Here is a 25,964-nt window from a genome sequence, read left to right on the forward strand (position 1 = left end):
GATAATCGTTATCTTTACTAATTGAATTGAACTTCAATAATCCCAATCTTTCCTTAGGGATTAACTAGGATTTGAGGATCTAACTAATTAGTCACTTGACTTTCCTTTGTTTTAGCAAGGGTTAACTAAATGGAATTAAGATTCAATTTTCATCATCATTGATAAGGATAACTAGGATAGGACTTCTAATTTCTCATACCTTGCCAAAAGTGTGATTTACAGTTATTTATTTAATTTACAGTCTTTTACTTACTTTAATTACAATTTAAATCACTTGTTCCTCATCTTCAAAACCCCAATTTACAATCTTCAGAACCAATAATAAGAACATACTTCCCTGCAGTTCCTTGAGAAGACGACCCGAGGTTTAAATACCCGGTTATCAATTTTAAAGGGGTTTGTTACTTGTGACAACCAAAACGTTTGTATGAAAGGACTTTTGCTGGTTTAGAAACTATACTTGCAACGAAGATTTATCTGCAAATTTCTAGACCACGCAAAAGTTCTATCATCAGACGCGCATGCCACGTGTACGCGTGGAATGAAGAAAAGCAGAGGGACGCGTGGGTAGGGAAATAGGCAAGGGATGCGTACGCGTCTGACGTTAGGATTTTTGCTAGTAAAGAATTTTATAAAAATAGTCGCGTTGTAGATATAGTTTCTAAACCAACAGAAATCCTTTCGTACAAATGTTTTGGTTGTCACAAGTAACAAACCCCTTAAAAATTGATAACCGAAGTATTCAAACATCGGGTCGTCTTCTCAAGGAACTGCAGGGAAGTATGTTCTTATTATTGGTTATGAAGATTGTAAATTGGAGTTTTAAAGATGAGGGACAAGTAAATTAAATTGCAATTAAAATAAGTAAAAGACTATAAAATAAATAAATAACTGTAAAATACACTTTTGGCAAGGTATGAGAAATTAGAAGTCCTATCCTAGTTATCCTTATCAATGATGATGAAAATTGAATCTTATTTCTACTTAGTTAGCCTTTACTTGAGCAAGGGAAGGTCAAGTGACTAATTAGTTTGATCTTCAAACCCTAGTTAATCCCTAAGGAAAGATTGGGATTATTGAAGTTCAATTCAATTAGCAAAGATAACAATTATCGATCACGTTGAGTTTGATAACTCCTGAGTTACTAATTTCTTAACCAAGACCAAAAGGGGAAAAAGTAAATCTACTGGAATAAAAATGTCTTCAGATTGGAAGCAACAGTAACGTAAATAAAAGAAAGCAATAATAAACTGAAATACCTCAAATAACATTAATTCAAAGAATAATCTGTAACATAGAAGAATTCATAAACTAAATTGAGAAGATAAATAAAAAGGAATGTTAAACCTGATAAAAAGAGATAATCCTGAAAGCAAAAGAAATCCTAATTCTAAATCCTAAAAGAGAGAGGAGAGAACCTCTCCCTCAAAACTACATCTAATTCATGAAAAATAACGAATTGGAGACTCTCCTGAATGGATGCATTCCCCCACTTCATAACCTCTGATCTGTGCCTTCTGGACTTGGATTTGGGCTAAAAAGGGCTTCAGAAATTGCTGGGAGAGTTTTCTGTAATTTCTGGTGTGTGGCCTCTGTCACGCGTCCGCGTGGGTCACGCGGTCGCGTCAATTGGAGTTTTCCTTGCCACGCAGTCACTTCAATCATGCGTCCGCGTCATATGCGTTTCGCTCAAGGCGCGCGGTCGCGTCAATCACGCGGTCGCGTCACTACCATTTCACGCTGGCATGCGGTCGCATTGTCCATGCGATCACGTCACTGCCAGTTTCTTTAAAAACTCCGTTTTGTGCTTTCCTTCCATTTTTGTATATTCCCTTTCCATCCTTTAAGTCATTCCTGCCTTAGAAGATCTAAAACTACTCAACACACGAATCACGGCATCGAATGGAAGTAAAGGGTAATTAAAATAATTACTTTTAAAGCATAGGAAACATGTTTTTCACATACATCACATAATAAGGAAGGGAAAGTAAAACCATGGAATTAACATGAATAAGTGAGTGAAGGATTAAATAAATCACTTAAATTAGGCACAAAATATATCATAAAATACGGGTTTATCAACGTCACAGCGCGTGCACGCGTGAATATAACTGCGCGTTTTGCGCAGTGCGTGCGCAATGGTCGCGCAAGTCTTGGTTGTCCTGTATTGGGAGAACACATGGAAGGCAACCGACGCGTACGCGTCAAGTGCGCATCCGCGTGGGTGAGCAGGTGGGCAAACGACGCGTGAGTGTCCGATACGCACACGCGTGCGTGGGAGCTGCGTGTTTCGCACAATGCTTGCGCAACTCTCGGGTAAAATGTACCAAGAATGGCACACAGAGTGATCGACGCGTATGCGTCATGTGCGCGTACGCGTGGATAGGGAATTGGGGCAGGCGACTCGTGGGCGTGCCGTACGCGTACGCGTGAGTAGGAGTTGTGTGTTTTGCGCATTGCTCGCGCAACTCTCGGGAAAGGTATGTTTTTAACACATTCTTGGCAGGTATTCAAGCTAGATAGTCAAGAAAACACTCACAAATTCATGCATGACTCAAAATAAGGCATTTTCTCTAACTTCATCAAATCATCCATACCAAGATAAATGCAATCTACATGAATACCATAGAATTTCGACAAAATCAACAAAAGCTAGCATACCTAAGCAACTCAACAACACCAAGAGATCACAAAATTCACAAGAAACTAAAGCTAGAAGCAAGAAAATATATACAAGGAAGATCTTACCACGGTGGGGTGTCTCCCACCAAACACTTATCTTTAACGTCCTTAAGTTGGACGGTCAGTTGCTTAAGCTTTCCCTTTTCTTGGTGCATCCGTAAGCAAGAACACCTCTAACTCCTTTGATGGATTGTAGCCATGGTACTTCTTCACTCTATGCCCATTCACCTTGAAAGTTGCATCGCTTCGGGAGTCAAACAATTCCACCCCTCCATAGGGCTTTACCTCCTTCATCTTGAAGGGTCCTTCCCATCTTGAACGGAGCTTCCCGGGCATAAATTTGAGCCTCGAGTTGTAGAGTAGAACCTCATCACCCTCTTGAAAATCCTTCTTCCGGATATGGTGATCATGAAATGCCTTAGTCTTTTCCTTATAGATTCGAGCATTCTCATATGCCTTGTTCCTAAGACATTCAAGCTCTTCCAGTTGTAATTTTCTGGCTATACCCGCCTTGGAGAAATCCATGTTACACTGCTTAACTTTCCAATAGGCTCTATGCTCAATTTTCACCGGGTGGTGGCACGCCTTGCGATAGATGATCTGGAAGGGACTCATCCCTAACGGGGTCTTATAGGCCGTCCTATATGCCTATAGTGCATCTCCCAACCGAGAGCTCCAGTCCTTCCGTTGTGGATTCACCACTTTCTCCAAAATTCGCTTAATCTCCCGGTTGGACACCTTTGCTTGTCCGTTGGTTTGGGGGTGATAAGCAGTTGCAACCTTGTGCAATACCCCATAGCGCTTGAGTAGTGCCTGATGTGGGCGGAAATTAGCCGATTAATAAATTAATATAGAAATAACGTTGCGAGTACAGTTCCTAATCGACGAGAATCCGCTTATCAATTTAGAAGGGTTGTCACACTTTTAGAATAAAAATACAGGTGGGAGTAGGAATCTTAGGTCGTCTCCTAACGAGTTGACAAAAGAGTGCTATTTTATTAGTCAGGGGTTTTCCAAGAAATTTTAAGAGTTGGAGAACAGGAAATTAAATGATTGTAAATTAAAGCAATGTAAATTAAAAGAGAGATTTTATATAATCAGAATAAAAAGCCTTGACCGGGGGAAGATTAATTGGAATTTCTATCCTTGTTGGATTTTCCCAAGTGGAATAGCAAGAGGTTATTGTTTTCACTTAGTTAATTAATGAGCGGATAATTTATACGCTTTTTGGCATTGTTTTTAGTATGTTTTTAGTATGATTTAATTAGTTTTCATTATATTTTTATTAGTTTTTAATTAAAATTCACATTTCTGGACTTTACTATGAGTTTGTGTGTTTTTCTGTGATTTCAGGTATTTTCTGGCTGAAATTGAGGGACCTGAGCAAAAATCAGATTCAGAGGTTGAAGAAGGACTGCAGATGCTGATGGATTCTGACCTCCCTGCACTCAAAATGGATTTTCTGGAGCTACAGAACTCCAAATGGCGCGCTTCCAATTGCGTTAGAAATTAGATATCCAGGGCTTTCCAGAAATATATAATAATCCATACTTTATCTGAGTTTAGATGACGCAAAATGGCATTGAACGCCAGTTCTATGTTGCAGTCTGGTGTTCAGCGCCAGAAACAAGTTGCAAAGTGGAGTTCAACGCCAGAAACACGTTACAAACTGGCGTTCAACTCCAAGAATGACCTCTCCACGTGAAAGCTTCATGCTCAGCCCAAGCACACACCAAGTAGGCCCCGGAAGTGGATTTCTACATCAATTACTTACTTTTGCAAACCCTAGTAGCTAGTCTAGTATAAATAGGACTTTTCACTATTGTATTTACATCTTTGGATTATCTTTTGGTCCTTTGATCATGTTTTGGGGGCTGGCCATTCGGCCATGCCTGGACCTTATCACTTATGTATTTTCAATGGTAGAGTTTCTACAACCATAGATTAAGGTGTGGAGCTCTGCTGTTCCTCAAGGATTAATGCAAAGTACTACTGTTTTTCTATTCAATTCAACTTATTCCGCTTCTAAGATATTCATTCGCACTTCAATATGATGGATGTGATGATCGTGACAGTCATCATCATTCTCAACTTATGAACGCGTGCCTGACAACCACTTCCGTTCTACCTTAGATTGAATGGATATCTCTTGGATATCTAATACAGGGGACCGAGTCCGAGTTATTAGTGTCTTCGTGGTATAAGTTAGAGCCCATGGATGGCCATTCCTGAGATCCGAAAAGTCTAAACCTTGTTTGTGGTATTCCGAGTAGGATCTGGGAAGGGATGGCTGTGACGAGCTTCAAACTCGCGAGTGCTGGGCGTAGTGACAGACGCAAAAGGATAGTAAATCCTATTCCAGTATGATCGAGAACCGACAGATGATTAGCCATGCAGTGACAGTGCATTGGACCATTTTCACAGGAGGATGGGATGTAGCCATTGACAACGGTGATGCCCTACATAAAGCTTGCCATGGAAAGGAGTAGGATTGATTGGATGAAGACAGCAGGAAAGCAGAGATCAGAGAAACGAAAGCATCTTTATACGCTTATCTGAAATTCTCACCAATGAATTACATAAGTACCACTATCCTATTTTATATTTTATTTATTTTCATCCACTATAATTTCTTAATACAATTTAATCCGCCTGACTGAGATTTACAAGGTGACCATAGCTTGCTTCAAGCCGACAATCTCCGTGGGATCGACCCTTACTCACGTAAGGTTTATTACTTGGACGACCCAGTGCACTTGCTGGTTAGTTGTACGAAGTTGTGAAACAGATATAAGATCATGAACGTGCGTATTGAGTTTTTAGCGCCGTTACCAAGGAATGGAATGATCACGATTTCGCACACCAAGTTTTTGGTGCTGTTGCCGGGGATTGTTCGAGTTTGGACAACTGACGGTTCATCTTGTTGCTCAGATTAGGTAATTTTATTTTAATTTTAAGCTTTTTATTTCTTATTCTCGAAAAATACAAAAAAAAAAAATTTACAAAATCATAAAATTAAAAATATTTTTTGTGTTTCTTGTTTGAGTCTTTAGTCAAGTTTTAAGTTTGGTGTCAATTGCATCTTTTTAATTTTCTAAAAATTATTTTCGAAAATTTCATGCATTGCATTCTTCATGATCTTCAAGTTGTTCTTGGCCAGTCTTCTTGTTTGATCTTCATATTTTCTTGTTTTGTGTCTTTTCTTATTTTTCATATGCATTCTTGAATTCTTAGTGTCTAAAAATTAAAAATTTTTAAGTTTGGTGTCTTGCATGTTTTTCTTTTCTTAAAAATTTTCAAAAATAAGTCTTGATATTCATCTTAATCTTCAAAGTGTTCTTGGTGTTCATCTTGCCATTCATAGTGTTCTTGCATGCATTGTGTTTTGATTCATAATTTTTATGTTATGAGTCTTTTTCATGTTTTTCATTTTCTTCATTAAAAATTCAAAAATAAAAAAATATCTTTCCCTTTTTCTCTCTTAAAATTTCGAAAATTTGGATTGATTTTTTCAAATTTTAAAAAAAAAATCTAGTGTTTCTTATGAGTCAAATCAAATCTTCAATTTAAAAATCCTATCTTTTTCAAAACTTTTTCAAAAAAATCTAATCTTTTTCAAATTTTTCTTAATAATTTCGAAATTTTTAAAATTAATTTTCAAAAATCTTTTTCTTATCTTTATTCCATGATTTTCGAAATTAATACTAACATTTAATATGATTGATTGAAAAATTTCAAGTTGTTACTTGCCTTTTAAGAAAAGATTAATCTTTAATTTTTAAAATCATATCTTTTTGTTTCCTGTTAGTCAAGTAATCAACTTTAATTTTAAAAATAAAATATTTTTAAATTTCTTTTTCAAATCTTTTTCAAAATAAGTTTCAATTAATCATATCTTTTTGTTTCAATCATATCCTTTTTTTATTTCAATCATATCTTTTCCAAATTCAATTTCAAAATCTTTTCTAACTTCTTTCCTAACCTCTTAATTGATTTTCAAATCTTTTTCAATCAATCTTATCTTTTTGTTTCAATCATATCTTTTTCAAAGCCACCTAACTAATTCAATCTCTCTTAAAATTTTCGAAAATACCTCCCTCTTTTTCAAAATTTCATTTTGATTAACTAATTGTTTCAATTTTAATTTAATTTCAACTTTAATTTTTGAAATCTAACTTTCAAATTTTAAATTTTTATTTTAATTAAATTTCGAAATTCTCTCTCTCATCTCCTTCTATTTATTTATTCATCTATTAACACTTATCTTCCATCCAAAAAATTCGAACACCACCTCCCTCTCTGTGTTCGAGTTTTTCCTCTTCTCTTCTTTACATTACATTCTTTTCTTCTTCTACTCACACAAAGGAATCTCTATACTGTGACATAGAGGATTCCATATTTTCTTTGTTATTCCCTTCTTTGTCATATGAGCAGGAGCAAGGACAAGAACATTCTTGTTGAAGCAGATCTTGAACCTGAAAGGACTCTAAAAAGGAAACTAAGAGAAGCTAAAATACAACAATCCAGAGACAACCTTACAGAAATTTTCGAACAGGAAGAGGAGATGGCAGCCGAAAATAATAATAATGCAAGGAGGATGCTTGGTGACTTTACTGCACCTAATTCCAATTTACGTGGAAGAAGCATCTCCATCCCTGCCATTGGAGCAAACAACTTTGAGCTGAAACCTCAATTAGTTTCTCTGATGCAGCAGAACTGCAAGTTTCATGGACTTTCATCTGAAGATCCTTTTCAGTTCTTAACTGAATTCTTGCAGATCTGTGATACTGTTAAGACCAATGGGGTTGATCCCGAGGTCTACAGGCTTATGCTTTTCCCGTTTGCTGTAAGAGACAGAGCTAGAGTATGGTTGGACTCTCAACCCAAAGATAGCCTGAACTCTTGGGATAAGCTGGTCACGACTTTCTTAGCCAAGTTCTTTTCTTCTCAAAAGCTGAGTAAGCTTAGAATGGACGTTCAAACCTTCAGACAGAAAGAAGGTGAATCCCTCTATGAAGCTTGGGAGAGATATAAGCAACTGACCAAAAAGTGTCCTTCTGACATGCTTTCAGAATGGACCATCCTGGATTTATTCTATGATGGTCTGTCTGAATTAGCTAAGATGTCATTGGATACTTCTGCAGGTGGATCCATTCACCTAAAGAAAACGCCTGCAGAAGCTCAAGAACTCATTGACATGGGATCTAATAACCAGTTCATGTACACTTCTGAGAGGAATCCTGTGAGTAATGGGACGCCTCAGAAGAAGGGAGTTCTTGAAATTGATACTCTGAATGCCATATTGGCTCAGAATAAAATATTGACTCAGAAAGTCAATATGATTTCTCAGAGTCTGAATGGAATGCAAGCTGCATCCAACAGTACTCAAGAGGCATCTTCTGAGGAAGAAGCTTATGATCCTGAGAATCCTGCAATAGCAGAGGTGAATTACATGGGTGAACCCTATGGAAACACCTATAATCTCTTATGGAGAAATCACCTAAATCTCTCATGGAAGGATCAACAAAAGCCTCAACAAGGCTTTAATAATGGTGGAAGAAACAGGTTTAGCAATGGCAAGCCTTTCCCATCATCCACTCAGCAAAAGACAGAGAGTCCTAAGCAGGATCCATCTAGCTTAGCAAATATAGTCTCTTATCTATCTAAGGCCACTCTAAGTTTCATGAATGAAACAAGGTCCTCCATTAGAAATTTGGAAGCACAAGTGGGCCAGCTGAGTAAAAGGATCACTGAAACACCTCCTAGTACTCTCCCAAGCAATACAGAAGAAATTCCAAAAGGAGAGTGCAAGGCCATTGAAATGACCATCATGGCCGAAACCACAAAAGAGGAGGAGGACGTGAATCCCAGTGAGAAAGACCTCCTGGGACGTCCAGTGATCAATAAGGAGTTTCCCTCTGAGGAACCAAAGGACTCTGAGGCTCATCTAGAGACCATAGAGATTCCATTAAATCTCTTTATGCCATTCATGAGCTCTGATGAGTATTCTTCTTCTGAAGAGAATGAAGATGTTACTGAAGAGAAAGTTGCCAAGTACCTTGGTGCTATCATGAAGCTGAATGCCAAATTATTTGGTAATGAGACTTGGGAAGATGAACCTCCCTTGCTCACCAATGAACTGAGTGATCTGGATCAACTGAGATTGCCTCAGAAGAAACAGGATCCTAGAAAGTTCTTAATACCTTGTACCATAGGCACCATGACCTTTGAGAAGGCTCTATGTGACCTTGGGTCAGGGATAAACCTCATGCCCCTCTCTGTAATAGAAAAATTGGGAATCTTTGAGGTGCAAGCTGCCAGAATCTCACTAGAGATGGCAGACAACTCAAGAAAATAGGCTTATGGACTAGTAGAAGACATGTTAGTAAAGGTTGAAGACATTTACATCCCTACTGATTTCATAATCCTAGACACTGGGAAGGAAGAGGATGAATCCATCATCCTTGGAAGACCCTTCCTAGCTACAGCAAGAGCTGTGATTGATGTGGACAGAGGAGAGTTAGTCCTTCAACTGAATGAGGACTACTTTGTGTTTAAAACTCAAGGTTCTCCTTCTGTAACCATGGAGAGGAAGCATGAAAAGCTTCTCTCACTACAGAGTCAAACAAGGCCCCCACAATCAAACTCTAAGTTTGGTGTTGGGAGGCCTCAGCCAAACTCTAAGTTTGGTATTGAATCCCCACATCCAAACTCTAAGTTTGGTGTTTGGAATCTATAAAATTGACCTGATCACCTGTGTGGCTCAGTGAGAGCCCACTGTCAAGCTATTGACATTAAAGAAGCGCTTGTTGGGAGGCAACCCAATGTTATTTAATATATTTTATTTTATTTTCTCTTTGTTATTTCATGATTTACTAGGTTGATGATCATGTGGAGTCACAAAAACTACAAAAAATTCAAAAACAGAATGAAAAACAGCATTGAAAATAGAACACCCTGGAGGAAGGGCTTACTGGCTGGCGTTTAACGCCAGAACAGAACATGAAACTGGCGTTAAACGCCAGAAACAAGCAGCATTCTGGCGTTTAAACGCCAGGAATGCACCCCAAAGGAAAACTGCCGTTCAACGCCAGAAACATGCTGCAGACTGGCGTTGAACGCCTAACACAAGCATGGAAGTGGCGTTTAACGCCAGAAACATGCTGCAATCTGGCGTTAAACGCCAGGATTGCCTACAGAGGGCGTTTATACGCCTAATTAGAGCAAGGATGATTAAAGTCCTTGGCCCCACTAGATCTGTGGACCCCACAGGATCCGCACCTACTTCTTCTCTCCTCTTCACACCTTTTCATAACTCTCTTTCCCACATACCTCCACTCACCTTACCTCCTCATAATCCTATATCACCCTTTCCCAAGAACCCTTCACCAATCACCTCCAATTCCCCTCCAAAACCATCATACACCCACCTACACCCACCCACTCAAAATTCAAACCATCACTCCCTCCTTTTCACACATCATAACCACCTTAAACCCCCAGTGGCCGAACCCTTCCCACACCTCCATCTCCTCCATCTTTTCTTCTTCTCATCCTTCCTTTCTTCTTTTGCTCGAGGACGAGCAAACATTCTAAGTTTGGTGTGGAAAAAGAATTGCTTTTTTGTTTTTTCATAACCATTGATGGCACCTAAGGCCAGAGAAACCTCTAGAAAGAGGAAATGGAAGACAAAAGCTTCCACCTCCAAGTCATAGGAGATGGAGAGATTCATCTCAAGGGTCTATAGCTCAGTGGTAGAACATTTGACTGCAAATCAAGAGATCCCTGAGATACCTTCGGGGATACATTTTCCTCCACACAATTATTGGGAGCAACTAAGGGTGGAACATCAAGAGCACTCCATCATCCTTCATGAAATTAGAGAAGATCAAAGAGCAATGAGGGAGGAGCAACAAAGACAAGGAAGAGACATAGAAGAGCTCAAGGATATCATTGGTTCCTCAAGAAGAAAACGCCACCATCACTAAGGTGGACTCATTCCTTGTTCTTAAATTTTCTATTTTTCGTTTTCTTATGTTAAATGTTTATCTATGTTTTTGTCTTCATGATCACTAGTATTTAAGTGTCTATGCCTTAAAGTTATGAATGTCCTATGAATCCATCACCTCTCTTGAATGAAAAATGTTTTAATTACAAAAGAACAAGAAGTACATGGTTTCGAATTCATCCTTGAAACTAGTTTAATTATTTTGATGTGGTGACAATACTTTTTGTTTTCTGAATGAATGCTTGAACAGTGCATATGTCTTTTGAAGTTGTTGTTTAAGAATGTTAAATATGTTGGCTCTTAAAAGAATGATGAACATGAGAAATGTTATTTGATAATCTGAAAAATCATAAAAATGATTCTTGAAGCAAGAAAAAGCAGTGAATACAGAAAGCTTGTGAAAAAAAAAGAAAGAAAAAAAATAGTGAAAAGAAAAAAAAAGAGAGAAAGAAAAAGAAGAAGCAAGCAGAAAAAGCCAAAAGCTCTTTAAACCAAAAGGCAAGAGCAAAAAGCCAATAACCCTTAAAACCAAAAGGCAAGGGTAATAAAAAGGATCCAAGGCTTTGAGCATCAATGGATAGGAGGGCCTAAAGGAATAAAATCCTGGCCTAAGCGGCTAAACCAAGGTGTCCCTAACCATGTGCTTGTGGCGTGAAGGTGTCAAGTGAAAACTTGAGACTGAGCGGTTAAAGTCAAAGTCCAAAGCAAAAGAAGAGTGTGCTTAAGAACCCTGGACACCTCTAATTGGGGACTTTAGCAAAGCTGAGTCACAATCTGAAAAGGTTCACCCAGTTATGTGTCTGTGGCATTTATGTATCCGGTGGTAATACTGGAAAACAAAGTGCTTAGGGCCACGGCCAAGACTTATAAAGTAGCTGTGTTCAAGAATCAACATACTGAACTAGGAGAATCAATAACACTATCTGAATTCTGAGTTCCTATAGATGCCAATCATTCTGAACTTCAATGGATAAAGCGAGATGCCAAAACTATTCAAGAGGCAAAAAGCTACAAGTCCCGCTCATCTGATTGGAGCTAAGTTTCATTGATATTTTGGAATTTATAGTATATTCTCTTCTTTTTATCCTAATTGATTTTTAGTTGCTTGGAGACGAGCAACAATTTAAGTTTGGTGTTGTGATGAGCGGATAATTTATACGCTTTTTGGCATTGTTTTTAGTATGTTTTTAGTATGATTTAATTAGTTTTCATTATATTTTTATTAGTTTTTAATTAAAATTCACATTTCTGGACTTTACTATGAGTTTGTGTGTTTTTCTGTGATTTCAGGTATTTTCTGACTGAAATTGAGGGACCTGAGCAAAAATCAGATTCAGAGGTTGAAGAAGGACTGCAGATGCTGATGGATTCTGACCTCCCTGCATTCAAAATGGATTTTCTGGAGCTACAGAACTCCAAATGGTGCGCTTCCAATTGCGTTGGAAAGTAGACATCCAGGGCTTTCCGGCAATATATAATAGTTTATACTTTACCTGAGTTTAGATGACGCAAACTGGCGTTGAACGTCAGTTCTATGTTGCAGTCTGGTGTTCAGCACTAGAAACAAGTTGCAAAGTGGAGTTCAACGCCAGAAACACATTACAAACTGGCGTTCAACTCCAAGAATGACCTCTCCACGTGAAAGCTTCATGCTCAGCCCAAGCACACACCAAGTGGGCCCCAGAAGTGGATTTCTACATCAATTACTTACTTCTGTAAACCCTAGTAGCTAGTCTAGTATAAATAGGACTTTTTACTATTGTATTTACATCTTTGGATTATCTTTTGGTCCTTTGATCATGTTTTGGGGGCTGGCCATTCGGCCATGCCTGGACCTTATCACTTATGTATTTTCAACGGTAGAGTTTCTACACACCATAGATTAACGTGTGGAGCTCTGCTGTTCCTCAAGGATTAATGCAAAGTACTACTGTTTTTCTATTCAATTCAACTTATTCCGCTTCTAAGATATTCATTCGTACTTTAATATGATGGATGTGATGATCATGACAGTCATCATCATTCTCAACTTATGAACGTGTGCCTGACAACCACTTCCGTTCTACCTTAGATTGAATGGATATCTCTTGGATATCTAATACAGGGGACCGAGTCCGAGTTATTAGTGTCTTCATGGTATAAGTTAGAACCCATGGATGGCCATTCCTGAGATCCGGAAAATCTAAACCTTGTCTGTGGTATTCCGAGTAGGATCTAGGAAGGGATGGCTGTGACGAGCTTCAAACTCGCGAGTGCTGGGCGTAGTGACAGACACAAAAGGATAGTAAATCCTATTCCAGCATGATCGAGAACCGACAGATGATTAGCCATGCAGTGACAGCGCATTGGACCATTTTCACAGGAGGATGGGATGTAGCCATTGAGAACGGTGATGCCCTACATAATGCTTGCCATGGAAAGGAGTAGGATTGATTGAATGAAGACAGCAGGAAAGCAGAGATCAGAGAAACAAAAGCATCTCTATACGCTTATCTGAAATTCTCACCAATGAATTACATAAGTACCACTATCCTATTTTATATTTTATTTATTTTCATCCACTATAATTTCTTAATACAATTTAATCCACCTGACTGAGATTTACAAGGTGACCATAGCTTGCTTCAAGCTGACAATCTCTGTGGGATCGACCCTTACTCACGTAAGGTTTATTACGTGGACGACCCAGTGCACTTGCTGGTTAGTTGTACGAAGTTGTGAAACAGATATAAGATCATGAACGTGCGTATTGAGTTTTTAGCGCCGTTACCAAGGAATGGAATGATCACGATTTCGCACACCATTAACCCTTACTAAATAAAGGAAAGTCAAGTGATTGAGCTAACTCTTATTCGCAAGTCCTAATCCTCTCCTTATGGAAGGATTAGCGTTAGTAAATAGAGAGTTAGCCAACAACTTCCAATTGAACTAATCACTTGAGTATTCCAATTCAAGGGTCTCCTTTTAATCAACCCCCAAGTCAAGTTGGGAGTCTACTCCATTGACATGAATGCAACGTTCACAGACATATAAGAAGAAGACATGATAAATTAAATAAAATAGGAACTGAAAATTAATTAAAAGTAAAAGTAATTCTTTGCGTTAATAAATCCCAAAATGCAACATCCTTATCTGAACAGGGTTAATGGGCAATTAAAAGAGTAAAGGAATAAGAAAGAAAACTGGAATAATAGTAACTTCAACGGAGGTAGTGACTCTTCTCAATATCCAAAGCATCGGCATAAAAAGCAATAAAACTAGAAATCTACGAATGTGAGGAAAACCTAGAGGAGACTGATTTCTCTCTAAGATTCTAAAACTAAAATCTAAAACTATTCGAATGAGAATGTCTATTGAGTCTTTGCTTGTCCCCCGGCTCTAGTCTGTGTTTTTGGGCCGAAAACTGGGTCCAAACTCAGCCCAAAATCGACCCAGCGTTTTCTGTGATTTTTGCAGGTAGCACACGTCACGCATACGCATCAGTCACGCGTACACATCGCTGGTCATCTTCGCGTTTCACACTTACGCGTTAGGCATGCGCACACGTGAGCCATGCGTGCGCGTCGCTCCTCACTGGTTATCTCCTTTATTTCTTGTGCTCCTTCTATTTTTGCAAGCTTCTTCTCCATCCTCTAAGCCATTCCTGCCCTATAAAGCATGAAAACACTTAACACACAGATCACGGCATCGAATGGTATAAAAGGGAATTAAAAATATACAATTTAAAGGCTTAGAAAGCAAGTTTTCACCCATAGAACAAAATTAGGAAGGAATTGTAAAATCATAAAAAGTGTATGAATAAGTGTGCAAAGACTTGATAAAACCACTCAATTGAGCACAAGATAAACCATAAAATAGTGGTTTATCAATCTCCCCACACTTAAACATTAGCATGTCCTCATGCTAAGCTCAAGGAGATAAAAGGAAAGAATGAGGGAAAATAAGAATCATGATATGCAACCTATGAATGCAACTATATGCTAAGATGATTCTGTCTACTTGGTTAAAAGTAAATAGGCTCTTTAAGACGAAAATAAACCAGATTCCACTAATTCAAATCACATAATAAAAGACAGGTAAACTTGTAAGAGGACAGCTCATGAAAGCAGGGAACATAAAATCAAGCATTGAACCCTCACTGGTAGTGTATATGCACTCTAATCTCTCAAGTGTCTAGGGTTAATCACTCTACTATTCTCTAGTCATGCTTTCTAGATTTTGTTCTTCATCTAACCAATCAACAAATATTTAGTATACCAATACAAACATCATGAGGTCTTTTCTAGGTTGTAATGGGGCTAAGGTAAGGGTGAGGATATATGTATGGCCAAGTGAACTATAATATGAATCTTTGACTAACCTAAGCTCTCACCTAAACACACATGTACTCTATGTAACTCTAAATTCATGCCTAGCTACCCATAATTCCTACTTTTGTATCACATACTCTTGTACCAAATATTTCTTTAGTTTCACCACATGTGCATTGATTTTTTTTTAAACTTAGCATTGGGGTAATTTTGTCCCCTTATTTATCTATTGACTCAATTATTTGAATATTTTTATTTTGGTTTGGGGTTTTTTTTAATTAAAGGTAAAAATAAACATAACATATCAATGCATATGAGTTTTTAATTTTTCTGGTCTCACATGAGTAGGCACCGAAATTCCCAATACTTTTGTCAATAAAATACTGTACACTTTCATCAACCCAAGTTTTCACAATTCTCCACACTTAATTAATACACAATCTCTATCTTAAGCTAACTAAAGATTCACTTGGGGTAATTAATTGTTTTTCCGCTTAAGGCTAGTGATGTGGTAAAATATAGAACAAAAGGGGATTAAAAGGCTCAAAGTGGCAAACAAAGGTAATTGAAAGGGTAGGCTATTTGGGATAAGTGAGCTAATAACAATTGATGGCCTCAATCATATGTATGCATGCAAATACACTAAACAATGGACATATAGAATGGAACAAAATATAGATTACAATCATAGAGAAGAAAACACACAAGAATAAAATATTATGGTTAAATAATGTAACCGTGTAATTAAGCTCAAATATCACAGGTTGTGTGTTCTTAGCTATAATTCATGTTCCAAATTACAATCTTCAAACAAGTTTAGCACAAATTTTCAATTTAAATTAGTGAAGTGCTATAAAAAGGGTCTTGAAAAGAAACTCATTACTTTAACCAAGCAAAACATACATGCAACAATTGTTATTATGCAATCTATCCTATCTAACAAAAGAAAAAGTCAAATATTGGTATTAAGAGAGAGAACTTACCTCTGGAAGTCAAGGACTGACCTCCCCACACTTAAGGCTTGGCACGGTCCTCCATGCCATTAGTAAGGAGCAAGGTAGGGTTGGAAGCATCGCCTCCGCTGTCTGGTTCGCCATGGCTTTTCGGACTACTGGATGAAGGGGAGTATGGGGTGTCCTTCTGCTCTAGAGGTGGGTGAGTACCAGCTATGAGGTCCTTCAGATAGTTATATCTGCGCTTGTTACGGCACTCCATTTGCTCCATTCGCTGGTCTTGCCGGTCGAACCTCTCGAGGATCTGAAGGAACAGCTGATGGATGGATGGTGCTTGTGGTGTGGATGATGGTGAAGTGAAAGAGGGAGGAGTATCCAAAGATGGACTTGCAGGCTGGCACACAGAGGGAACTGACGGCCTGATGTACTTTCCGTTCGGGACATACTAGTCGGCCCTAGGGATCATGACCTTCGTGTTGCCTGCCCGGGAGGACACACCTACTGCGGAGACTAAATCTGAAACTAAGGTAGGGAAAGGCAGGTTACCCACAATCTGTACATGACCCATTGCTTGCCGGATGTGTCGGGGTAGGTTGAGGGGTTGCTCTGTCAGGATGCACCAGATGAGAACAGCCATGTTGGCTGTGAAGGTCGACTCGTGAGTGCTCGGAAAGACATAGTGGGACATAATTTGTACCCACACGGGAGCCTCCAGGGTGAGTGACTGGGCCGAGATGCTCTTGGGTTTTGAACGATGCTGCCCGTAGATCCAAGTGCTGCCAGGTTGGGCTATAACTCCAAGGACACTATCCCAGTTGAACTGATACATCTGGTGCTTACGAGATGCCTCTTGATATGCATCTGATAAACCATTATTTTATGATTTATATTGTGTTTAATTGTGTGGTTTTATCAAATCTTTACCCACTTATTCATATGATTAGCATGTATTTACAATTCCTTCCCAAAATCACTCCATGGTTGAAAACTTGCTTCCTAGAGACTTTTAATTATGCATTTTAATTCTCCTTTATCCCATTTGATGCCGTGATCCGTGTGTTAAGTATTTCAGGCTTCATAGGGCATGAATGTACTTGGAAATTAGAGAGGAGGCTTGCAAAAATAGAAGGAACACAAGAAACTAAGGAGATGACCAGCGAGCAATGACGCGAGCGCATGGCCATGCGAACATGTGAAATGGAGAATTCGCAGCGACGCAAACGCGTGCCTGACGCAAACGCGTGGATTGGAGTCTTCACGAATGACGTGAACGCGTGAACCACGCAAACGCGTGACAAGAAAAATCGCTGAATGACGCGAACGCGTAGACGACGCGTACGCGTGACCTGCGCGATCTGCAAAAATAACAGAATATGCTGGGGGCGATTTTGGGCCGCATTTTGACCCAGTTTTCGGCCTAGAAACACAGACTAAACCTAGGGAACATGCTGAGACTCAACACGCATCCACACACATTCAGATTTATCACATTAGGATTACGCCAGTTTTAGATCTGAGTTTTTAGATTTGCATTACATTGATAGTTTATGCTTTTGCTTGGATTTTTGGATGCTGAGAGTCATTACCTCCGTTGAAGACATTACTTTAGTTTGTTTCCTTATTCCCTTATTTTTAATTAGTTACTCATTGACTCTGTTCAGATAATTATGTTGCGTTTTGAATTTATTAATATATAGAGTTATTTTTATTTTAATTAATTTTAATTCTCTATTTTATTTTATTTAATTATGTCTTCTCATATTTTTATGATTATTAATTTCATGTCAATGGAGTAGAATTTCTACTTGACATGGGGGTTGATTAAGAGGAGATACTTGAGTTGGAATGCTCAAGTGCTTGGTTGAATTGGACGTTGTTAGCTAACTCCATACCTACTAGCACTAGACCTCCCCAAGGGAGAGGACTAGGATTTGAGGGTCAGAGTTCGTTTAATCACCATACTTTTTTCCTTATTTAGTAAGGGATAACCGAGTGAGAACAACACCCTTTTTACACTACACTTGAGAAGATCCTAACAAGGATAGAAATTCCATTTAATTATTCCCCCAGTCAAGGCCTTTTATTTGGAATATCAATAATTATTCTTAGTTTATTTTTATTGCTTTAATTCTTAATCATTTTAATTACTTGTTATTAAAACTTAATTTTTCTGAAAACCCCTAGTTAATAAAATAGCACTCTTTTCTGCAACTCATTGGGAGACAACCTGGGACTCATACTCCCAGTATTTTATTTCTAAAATTTGTGACAACCCTTTTAAATTTGTGAGGCAGATCTTAGCCGGTTAAGAGCTATACGTGCAACACTGTTCTCTTAATTGAAATCTCTAAATTGGTTAACTTCTGCCACGCATTAATTTTTGGCGCCGTTGCCGGGGAGTTGCAATAGTATGCTAATTTATTAATTAGTGTATATATTTTATTTTTATTTACATATTTTATTTTTACTTCTGTTACCATGAGCTATTTGTTTTTCTCATTGAATGACGCATTCATTGCCTGATCCGAGTTTAGTCCCATTTGATCCTGAAATTGAAAGAACTCTTTCACATATTAGACGAACTCGACGTCGGTTAGCCTCCGAGAGTGGTGAAGTGATTATTATCGGTTCACCAGTCTCATCTGATCTGAGGGCGAATCTGAACCGCCATCTGAGAGTGAAACAAGCTCCTTTACTACTGATTCAGTTGATTCACGTGCAGATACCATGGCAGCACCTAGAAGAATTACCCTCCAGGAAGCTGGAGCCCCAAATTTTACACTGCAGCCGTATCAAGTGCATCACCTGACCGTAGCCACAGATTTTGAACTAAAAACTGCACTGATCAACTTGATGCCCAAGTTTCATGGGTTACCTGCTCAAGAGCCTATCAAGCACCTTAGGGATTTCCAGACAGCCTGTTCTACTGTTAGGCGTTATGGTGCAGATGAAACTTCTATTCTGTTAACCGCTTTCCCATTTTCTCTTGAGGGAAAAGGCAAGGGAGTGGTACTACTCCCAACCTGAAGCAACTGTTACCAACTGGGATACACTCAGGAGAGAATTTTTGGAAAAATACTTCCCAGCTGAAGTCACAGATAGACTGAGAAAAGAGATCTCCTGCATTGTTCAAGGTGACTCAGAGACTCTCTATGAATATTGGGAGTGCTTCAACAATCTCCTGGACGCATGTCCCCATCACATGATTGGTAAACTAGTATTGATCAGCTACTTCACTCAAGACATGAACCCTCAGGATAAGACTACACTGGAAGGTGCCAGTAATGGTTCTCTGAAAAAGTATAAAACCGCAGATGAAGCATGGCAACTAATCAGCGACTTAGCTGAGTCCACTAGGAATCACAGACAGAGACACAACCATCCCAAAGCTGTTGCAGGGATTTCCTCTAGCAAAGAGACTACTGCTCTCTCCCAGAGTATATGTGAAATGACCAACCTACTGAAGCAGATGCAGTTAAATCAACAACAGGCACAACAAGCTCAGCCTTCACCACAACAAAGCCAACAGTTAGTTTCACAAAGAGTATGCGGGATTTGTGTTGATTATAGTCATTATACTGATGAATGTCTGTGGCTCCAGGAAGACAACATTGTGACAGCCACTCACAACTTCTATGACCGCCCAAATTAAGGATACAATCAACAAGGTGGCAACTACAACCAATGTGGAAACTATAACCATGGATGGCAGGACAACTCTAATCAAGGATGGAAAGATAATTCTAACCATGGATGGAGGGATAAATTTAACAGAGGAGGTAGAGACAATAATAGAAACCAGAGGTGGAATAACAATAATAATAACAGACAGCAGAATCAGAATCAACCTTACAGAGCACCTCACCTAAGACAATCACAAGGAACCCAGCACAACCAACAACAAGTTCCTCAGATTACTTATTCTAATTCCTCATCAAATGACGAGATGCTCCGTTCTCTTGCGCAAGGACAACAAGACATGCAGGCTCAGCTGAACTCTAGTCTGAATGGCTTGACTGCCACTTTACAAGCTCTTGTCTCCCGAATGGATTCATCACTTAATTCCATACATCAACCTTCAAGCTCCAGTGAAGTTCCTTCTCAACCACTGCCTAATCCCAAAGGTGGCATCAATGCCATCATCTTGAGGTCTGGAACCACATTACAGGAGAGGAATCATGAGGAGCCAAGCCCACCAGTACACGTGCCAGCAGAGGATGTGGTGGAAGTGGAATATGCTGAAGAGGAAGAGGACATACAAGACATAGTTGAAGAAGAAGCAGTTCAACCACAGAATGAATCACCAGAGGATGTTGAAGCTACAAGGAGCACCAATCCTATCCCATTTCCACAACTTGCAAGGAAGCCCAGAAAGCAGATGGAACTTGATCCCGAAATAGTAGAAATATTCAAAAAGGTCGAGGTAACTGTTCCCCTTTTTGATGTTATTCAACAGGTACCTAAATACGCAAAGTTTCTAAAGGATTTGTGCATACATAAAGATAAAATTAATGAATTAGAAACTATTCCTTTAGATAGTTCTATATCTGCTTTAATGGGAAATATACCTGAAAAATGTAGTGATCGAGGTCCATGTATGGTTAACTGTACCATTGGAGGTGTAAATTTTTCTGACTGAATGTGTGATTTAGGAGCATGTGTGATGCCAGGGCATTTTGGCCAGTTTCACTGACCTTTTCTTTACTGTTTTTAGGGTAGTTTCATGCATTTCCTTAGGAAATAAGCTAGTTTTGGGTAGATATTCACTTACATCTTCATTCAAGCATACATTGTGCACTTTACATGATTTCATGAGAATTTTGCATGAATTTAATGACAAATTGGATGTTGCAATTCCCATGACTTGGATTAGAACTTTGATGCACTTTATTGCTTGATTTCAGGACAAAGGAAGCAAAGAAGAACCACATTAGTGGCTACGTTAGTTACACTAACGTTAACACTAACGTGGAATGGGAGTAACTTGCAAAGTTAATGAGAAAAGTAATTGCCAATAACGCTCTCGAAGCCATCATTGCCCACGTTAAGAGTCACGTTAACTAAGTTAACGTGAACTCTAACGTGGAAGAAAGGAAATGGAGCCAACGTTAGTGACACTTAACATTATCACTAACGTTGGACCAAGCTCATAAGTGGCCACGTTAGTTGCCACGTTAACTTAGTTAACGTGGCTTCTAACGTTAAGAAGTAAAGGGGAAGCCAACGTTAGTGACATTCAACTTTGTCACTAACGTTGGCCAAGTCACAATAAGCCAGGTTAACTCCCACGTTAACCTAGTTAACGTGGAAGCTAACGTGAGAAAACAAAGTGTTCGACAATGTTAGTGACACTAAACATTATCACTAACGTTGGAAGGAACCCACACAAGCCCCAATAAGCCACGTTAACTCCGACGTTAACTTAGCTAACGTGGAAGTTAACGTGAAGAAGGGAGGTGATCGCCAACGTTAGTGACACCCAACATTGTCACTAACGTTGGAATGAGCCCACACAAGCCACTATGAGCCACGTTAACTCCCACGTTAACCTAGTTAACCTGGAAGCTAACGTGGATAAGGGAATGATGAGCCAACATTAGTGACACTCAACTTTGTCATTAACGTTGGAGATGGCTAGCATGGCCACGTTAGAAGCCATGTTAACCTAGTTAACGTGGACTCTAACGTGATAAATAGGGGCACATTGGAACGTTAGTGACAATGGTAAGTGTCACTAACGTTCTCGAAGGTTGGCAAGCCTACGTTAAAAGAGCCACGTTAACTAAGTTAACGTGGACTCTAACGTAGGGATGGGGGAGAGTTCTCAACGTTATTGGGAAAGGCAAGTCCCAATAACGTGTGCGAAGGACAAAGGGGCAACGTTAGTGGCAACGTTTGTGCCACTAACGTTGAAGTTAACGTGGCTCTTACTTGGGTGAGGAACGTTAGTGAAAAAGGTGATTGTCACTAACGTTCTCGAACCCACATTTCCACTTAAACGTTAACACCACTAACGTCCTGAGCTAAAGTCCCTTCTCACTTCACACTTTCTCTCTGCAAGCAAAGCTTAGCCCAATGAAGAAGAAAACTGCTTCAAACTCAAGATCCAAAGGCCCATACCCAAGACTTGAAGAATCAACTAGAAGAACAGAAGAGTAGTATATATAGGAGTAGCTTTGAATTATTAAGGGAGTTGGAAAATATAGGGAGCCTCTGGGCATAGAATTACTCTCTATATTTACTTTCTCTGCACTTCTAGTTTCATCATGTATTCTCCATCTTTGTTTTCATTTTCCAGAGCTATGAACAACTAAACCCCTTTCATTGGGTTAGGGAGCTCTGTTGTAATTTGATGGATCAAAACTAGTTTTCATTATTCTTCTTCTATCTTTTCTCTTGATTTTACTTGAAAGCTTTCGATCTTCATCCAATTGGGTAGTTATCTTGGAAAAGAAGCTATTCATACTTGGATCTCTTCTGAACCTTGAAAGAGGAATGAAGAGATCATGCTAGAAATGCTTTCTCATGCTGGACTAAATTGGGTTTGGATGGATATGTGACTATAATCCTCTCAACACTTGATTTGGGAAATGCATGTGGTATAATCAGTGACCATACTTCATCTCTTCTCATGAGCAATTGACCAAGGAATTGGCTATTGATCAAGATTTGAGAGATTGAATTACAAGAAATTGTAATTCGATCACTTAAGATTGCCAAGGAGATCAATGAGTGCATTGATTGAGGAAGAGATGAAAATGAAATTGATCCGGAGAATGCAACATCTCCCAAGCCCAATGAACTCCCCATTTCTGATCTTACCCATTCTCTTTAATTTCTGTTATTTACTCTTATGAGCAATTCCCCCATTCCCATTTACAATTCTGCAATTTACTTTCCGTCATTTACATTCAGCTCTTTATTTTCAGCATTTACTTTTCTGTTATTTACTTTCACGCCATTTAATTTTCTGCAATTCTCAACTCAAATTCTGATTCGCTCAACTAGAACATTCCTCTAGTTAAAGTTGCTTGATCAATCAATCCTTGTGGGATTCGACCTCACTCTATTGTGAGTTTTTACTTGACGACGAATTCAGTACACTTGCCGAAGGAAATTTGTTGTGAGACAAGTTTTCCGTGCATCAAGTTTATGGCGCCGTTGCCGAGGATTGATTGTGCATCAACAATGATTAAATTGGAGGATAACTAGATTGAGCATTTTATTTTTGTTTGATTTAATTTTCTGTTTGAGTCATTTACTTTCTGTTTTAGTTAATTTCTTCCCTTCCCCATACTTTTTCTTTGTTATTTACCATTCATTTCACTAACCCACTAACTGTTTGATATATTGGGTCACTCACACTAACAGTAATTCTGACAGAAATACTTTCTACACCTATTCTCTTAGCTTGTACTTTTTGGTTGTATGACAGGAAGAAGAAGCGGGGCTTCAACTTCCTTTGATTCTGAACCTGAGAGAACCTTCCTTAGATTAAGGAGGGAGGCAAGAGAAAAACGTGTAGTTGGTGCTGAGGAAGAGGAGGAATACTTTGAAACAAATATGGAAGAAAACATGGAAAACTATCGTGAAGAAGAAGCTCACAACCATGGCGGAGGAGGACGCGAAAATCATGCTGGGGAGGATAGAAGAGTTTTAGGCTCTTACATCAATCCAAACCCAAGAAACTGTAGAAGTAGCATCCAAAAGCCAACCATCCATGCCAACAATTTTGAACTAAAACCACAGCTCATCACCCTTGTTCAGAATAACTGTTCGTTCGGAGGAAGTGTCCAAGAAGATCCCAATCAACATCTAACTACCTTCCTGAGAATATGTGACACAATGAAGTCTAATGGTGTTCATCCTGACGCCTATAGACTGCTCTTATTTCCATTCTCACTCAGGGATAAGGCAGCCAAGTGGCTGGAGTCTTTCCCGAAGGAGAGCTTGACAACTTGGGAAGATGTGGTGAACAAATTCTTAGCAAGATTCTACCCCCCTCAACGAATCAATAGGCTGAGAGCTGAGGTCCAAACTTTCAGGCAACAAGATGGTGAGACTCTATATGAAGCATGGGAGAGGTTTAAAGACCTAACAAGGAGGTGCCCACCAGATATGTTCAATGAATGGGTGCAGCTGCACATTTTCTATGAAGGGCTCTCTTATGAGTCAAAGAAGGCCGTAAACCATTCATCCGGAGGATCTTTGAACAAGAAGAAGACCATTGAGGAGGCCATAGATGTCATTGAAACTGTAGCAGAGAATGACTACTTCTATGCTTCCGAAAGAGGGAACACAAGAGGAGTAATGGAGCTAAACAATGTAGATGCTCTGCTGGCCCAAAACAAGCTCATTACCCAGCAGCTGGCTGACCTCACCAAGAAGATGGAGAGGAACCAAGTAGTAGCAATCGCCACTTCATCAACAACCCAAGAAGGAGTGAATGAAGAAGCAGAGGGTAGTCAGGAGCAAGCCAACTACATTGGGAATTCACCTAGGCAAAACCATGATCCATACTCCAAGACCTACAACCCTGGATGGAGGAATCACCCAAACTTTGGGTGGGGAAATTAACAAGACCAAAGCCTTGATCAAAGACGCCCAAATCCAAACAATGCAGCCCACCAACATTTCACATCTAGACCATATCAACACCCCCATAATAACACCTCTCCACATCCACATCAAAACCAAAATAACTTACCTCATCCTTCCACGTCTAATCCCGATCTACAATCATTTGATGACAGACTCTCAAGGATTGAGAATCTACTTGAAGGCATAGGTAAAGAGATTCAAGATAGTAAAACATTCCGAGAAGAAGTGATGTCCAATATGCAGAATCAGGATGCTGCCATCAAGAAACTTGAGACACAAATTGGCTACTTATTCAAGCAAATTTTTAGCCACAACCTTCGCAGCAATACTAGCTCAACACAAAGGGAGGAGTGTCAGGTTATCACCCTTCGGAGTGGGAAAGAACTGAAGGAAACCCCCCAGAAACCACAAGAAAAGGACTCAGATAAAGAGAAAGAAGAGCAGGATGCAGCTCAAGTTCCTAATCTGAGTTCACAAAAAGGGGAAGGAGTACTGAAGCCAGACAAACCAAGAGTCCCATATCCTCAGCAATTAAAGAAGAAGGGGGATGACAACCAGTTTTCGAGATTTTTGGAGATCTTCAAGAAACTACAAATCAACATACCCTTTGCTGAAGCATTAGAACAAATGCCACTCTACGCCAAGTTCTTGAAGGAGCTCATGACTAAGAAGAGAAGCTGGAAGAACAACGAGACTGTGATACTAACCGAAGAATGTAGTGCTATCATCCAGCACAAACTGTCCCAGAAATTGAAGGATCCTGGGAGTTTTCAGATCCCTTGTATTATAGGGGAAATCATAGTGGAGAAAGCTCTTTGTGACTTAGGAGCCAGCATCAATTTGATGTCAGTAGCTATGATGAGGAAGATGAAGATAGAGTAGGATAAACCAACAAAGATGGCCTTACAATTGGCAGACCGATCGTTCAAGTTCCCGCATAGCGTCGTAGAAGATTTGCTGGTGAAAGCGGGAGATTTTATCTTCCCAGCGGACTTTGTAGTGCTGGACATGCAGGAGGAAGCCAAGGCTTCCATCATCCTGGGAAGGCCATTCTTGGCCACTGCTGGAGCTGTCATTGATGTACAAAAAGGAGATCTCACCCTGAGATTACACAATAAAAAGATGACAATCAATGTATTCAAGGCCATGAGTTACCTACAAGAACAACTGGGGGAATGTATGAGGTTGGACTCACTTGAAGAGGAAATGCAGGAGAGTTTTGAAGAAGAAGAGTCTAAAGAGCCCGAAAGAATAACAGAGGAAGAGTGTACATCAAGTGAAGAGGTTGCAACAACAGAAATTGGCATACCAGGTGGACCAAAAGAAGAGAACAAAAAGTCAGAAGCACCTAAACTTGAACTCAAAGCACTGCCACCCACTCTCAAATATGCATACTTAGGAGAAAATGAA

At 39.3% G+C, this 25,964-nt stretch overlaps 1 protein-coding gene and 2 non-coding genes across 3 annotated transcripts; all 3 read right to left on the bottom strand.

Annotated features, from left to right (window-relative positions):
- Positions 1-2,582: 2,582 nt before the first annotated feature.
- On the bottom strand, positions 2,583-3,297 carry LOC107640930 (uncharacterized). Its single transcript, XM_016344434.1, has 2 exons — positions 2,911-3,297; positions 2,583-2,612 (listed from the first exon to the last, which is right to left on the bottom strand). The coding sequence occupies exons 1-2, from the start codon at positions 3,295-3,297 to the stop codon at positions 2,583-2,585; spliced, it is 417 nt and encodes a 138-aa protein (XP_016199920.1).
- Positions 3,298-7,642: 4,345 nt separating this feature from the next.
- On the bottom strand, positions 7,643-7,750 carry LOC148565686 (small nucleolar RNA R71). The gene has a single exon (XR_015884119.1). It is a non-coding gene; the product is annotated as a small nucleolar RNA R71 (small nucleolar RNA).
- Positions 7,751-23,969: 16,219 nt separating this feature from the next.
- Positions 23,970-24,076, bottom strand: LOC148565687 (small nucleolar RNA R71). The gene has a single exon (XR_015884898.1). It is a non-coding gene; the product is annotated as a small nucleolar RNA R71 (small nucleolar RNA).
- Between the last annotated feature and the right edge of the window lie 1,888 nt (positions 24,077-25,964).

Source organism: Arachis ipaensis, chromosome B5, assembly GCF_059453495.1.
Source record: "Arachis ipaensis isolate K30076 ecotype BB chromosome B5, ASM5945349v1, whole genome shotgun sequence".
Lineage (NCBI taxonomy): Eukaryota > Viridiplantae > Streptophyta > Magnoliopsida > Fabales > Fabaceae > Arachis > Arachis ipaensis.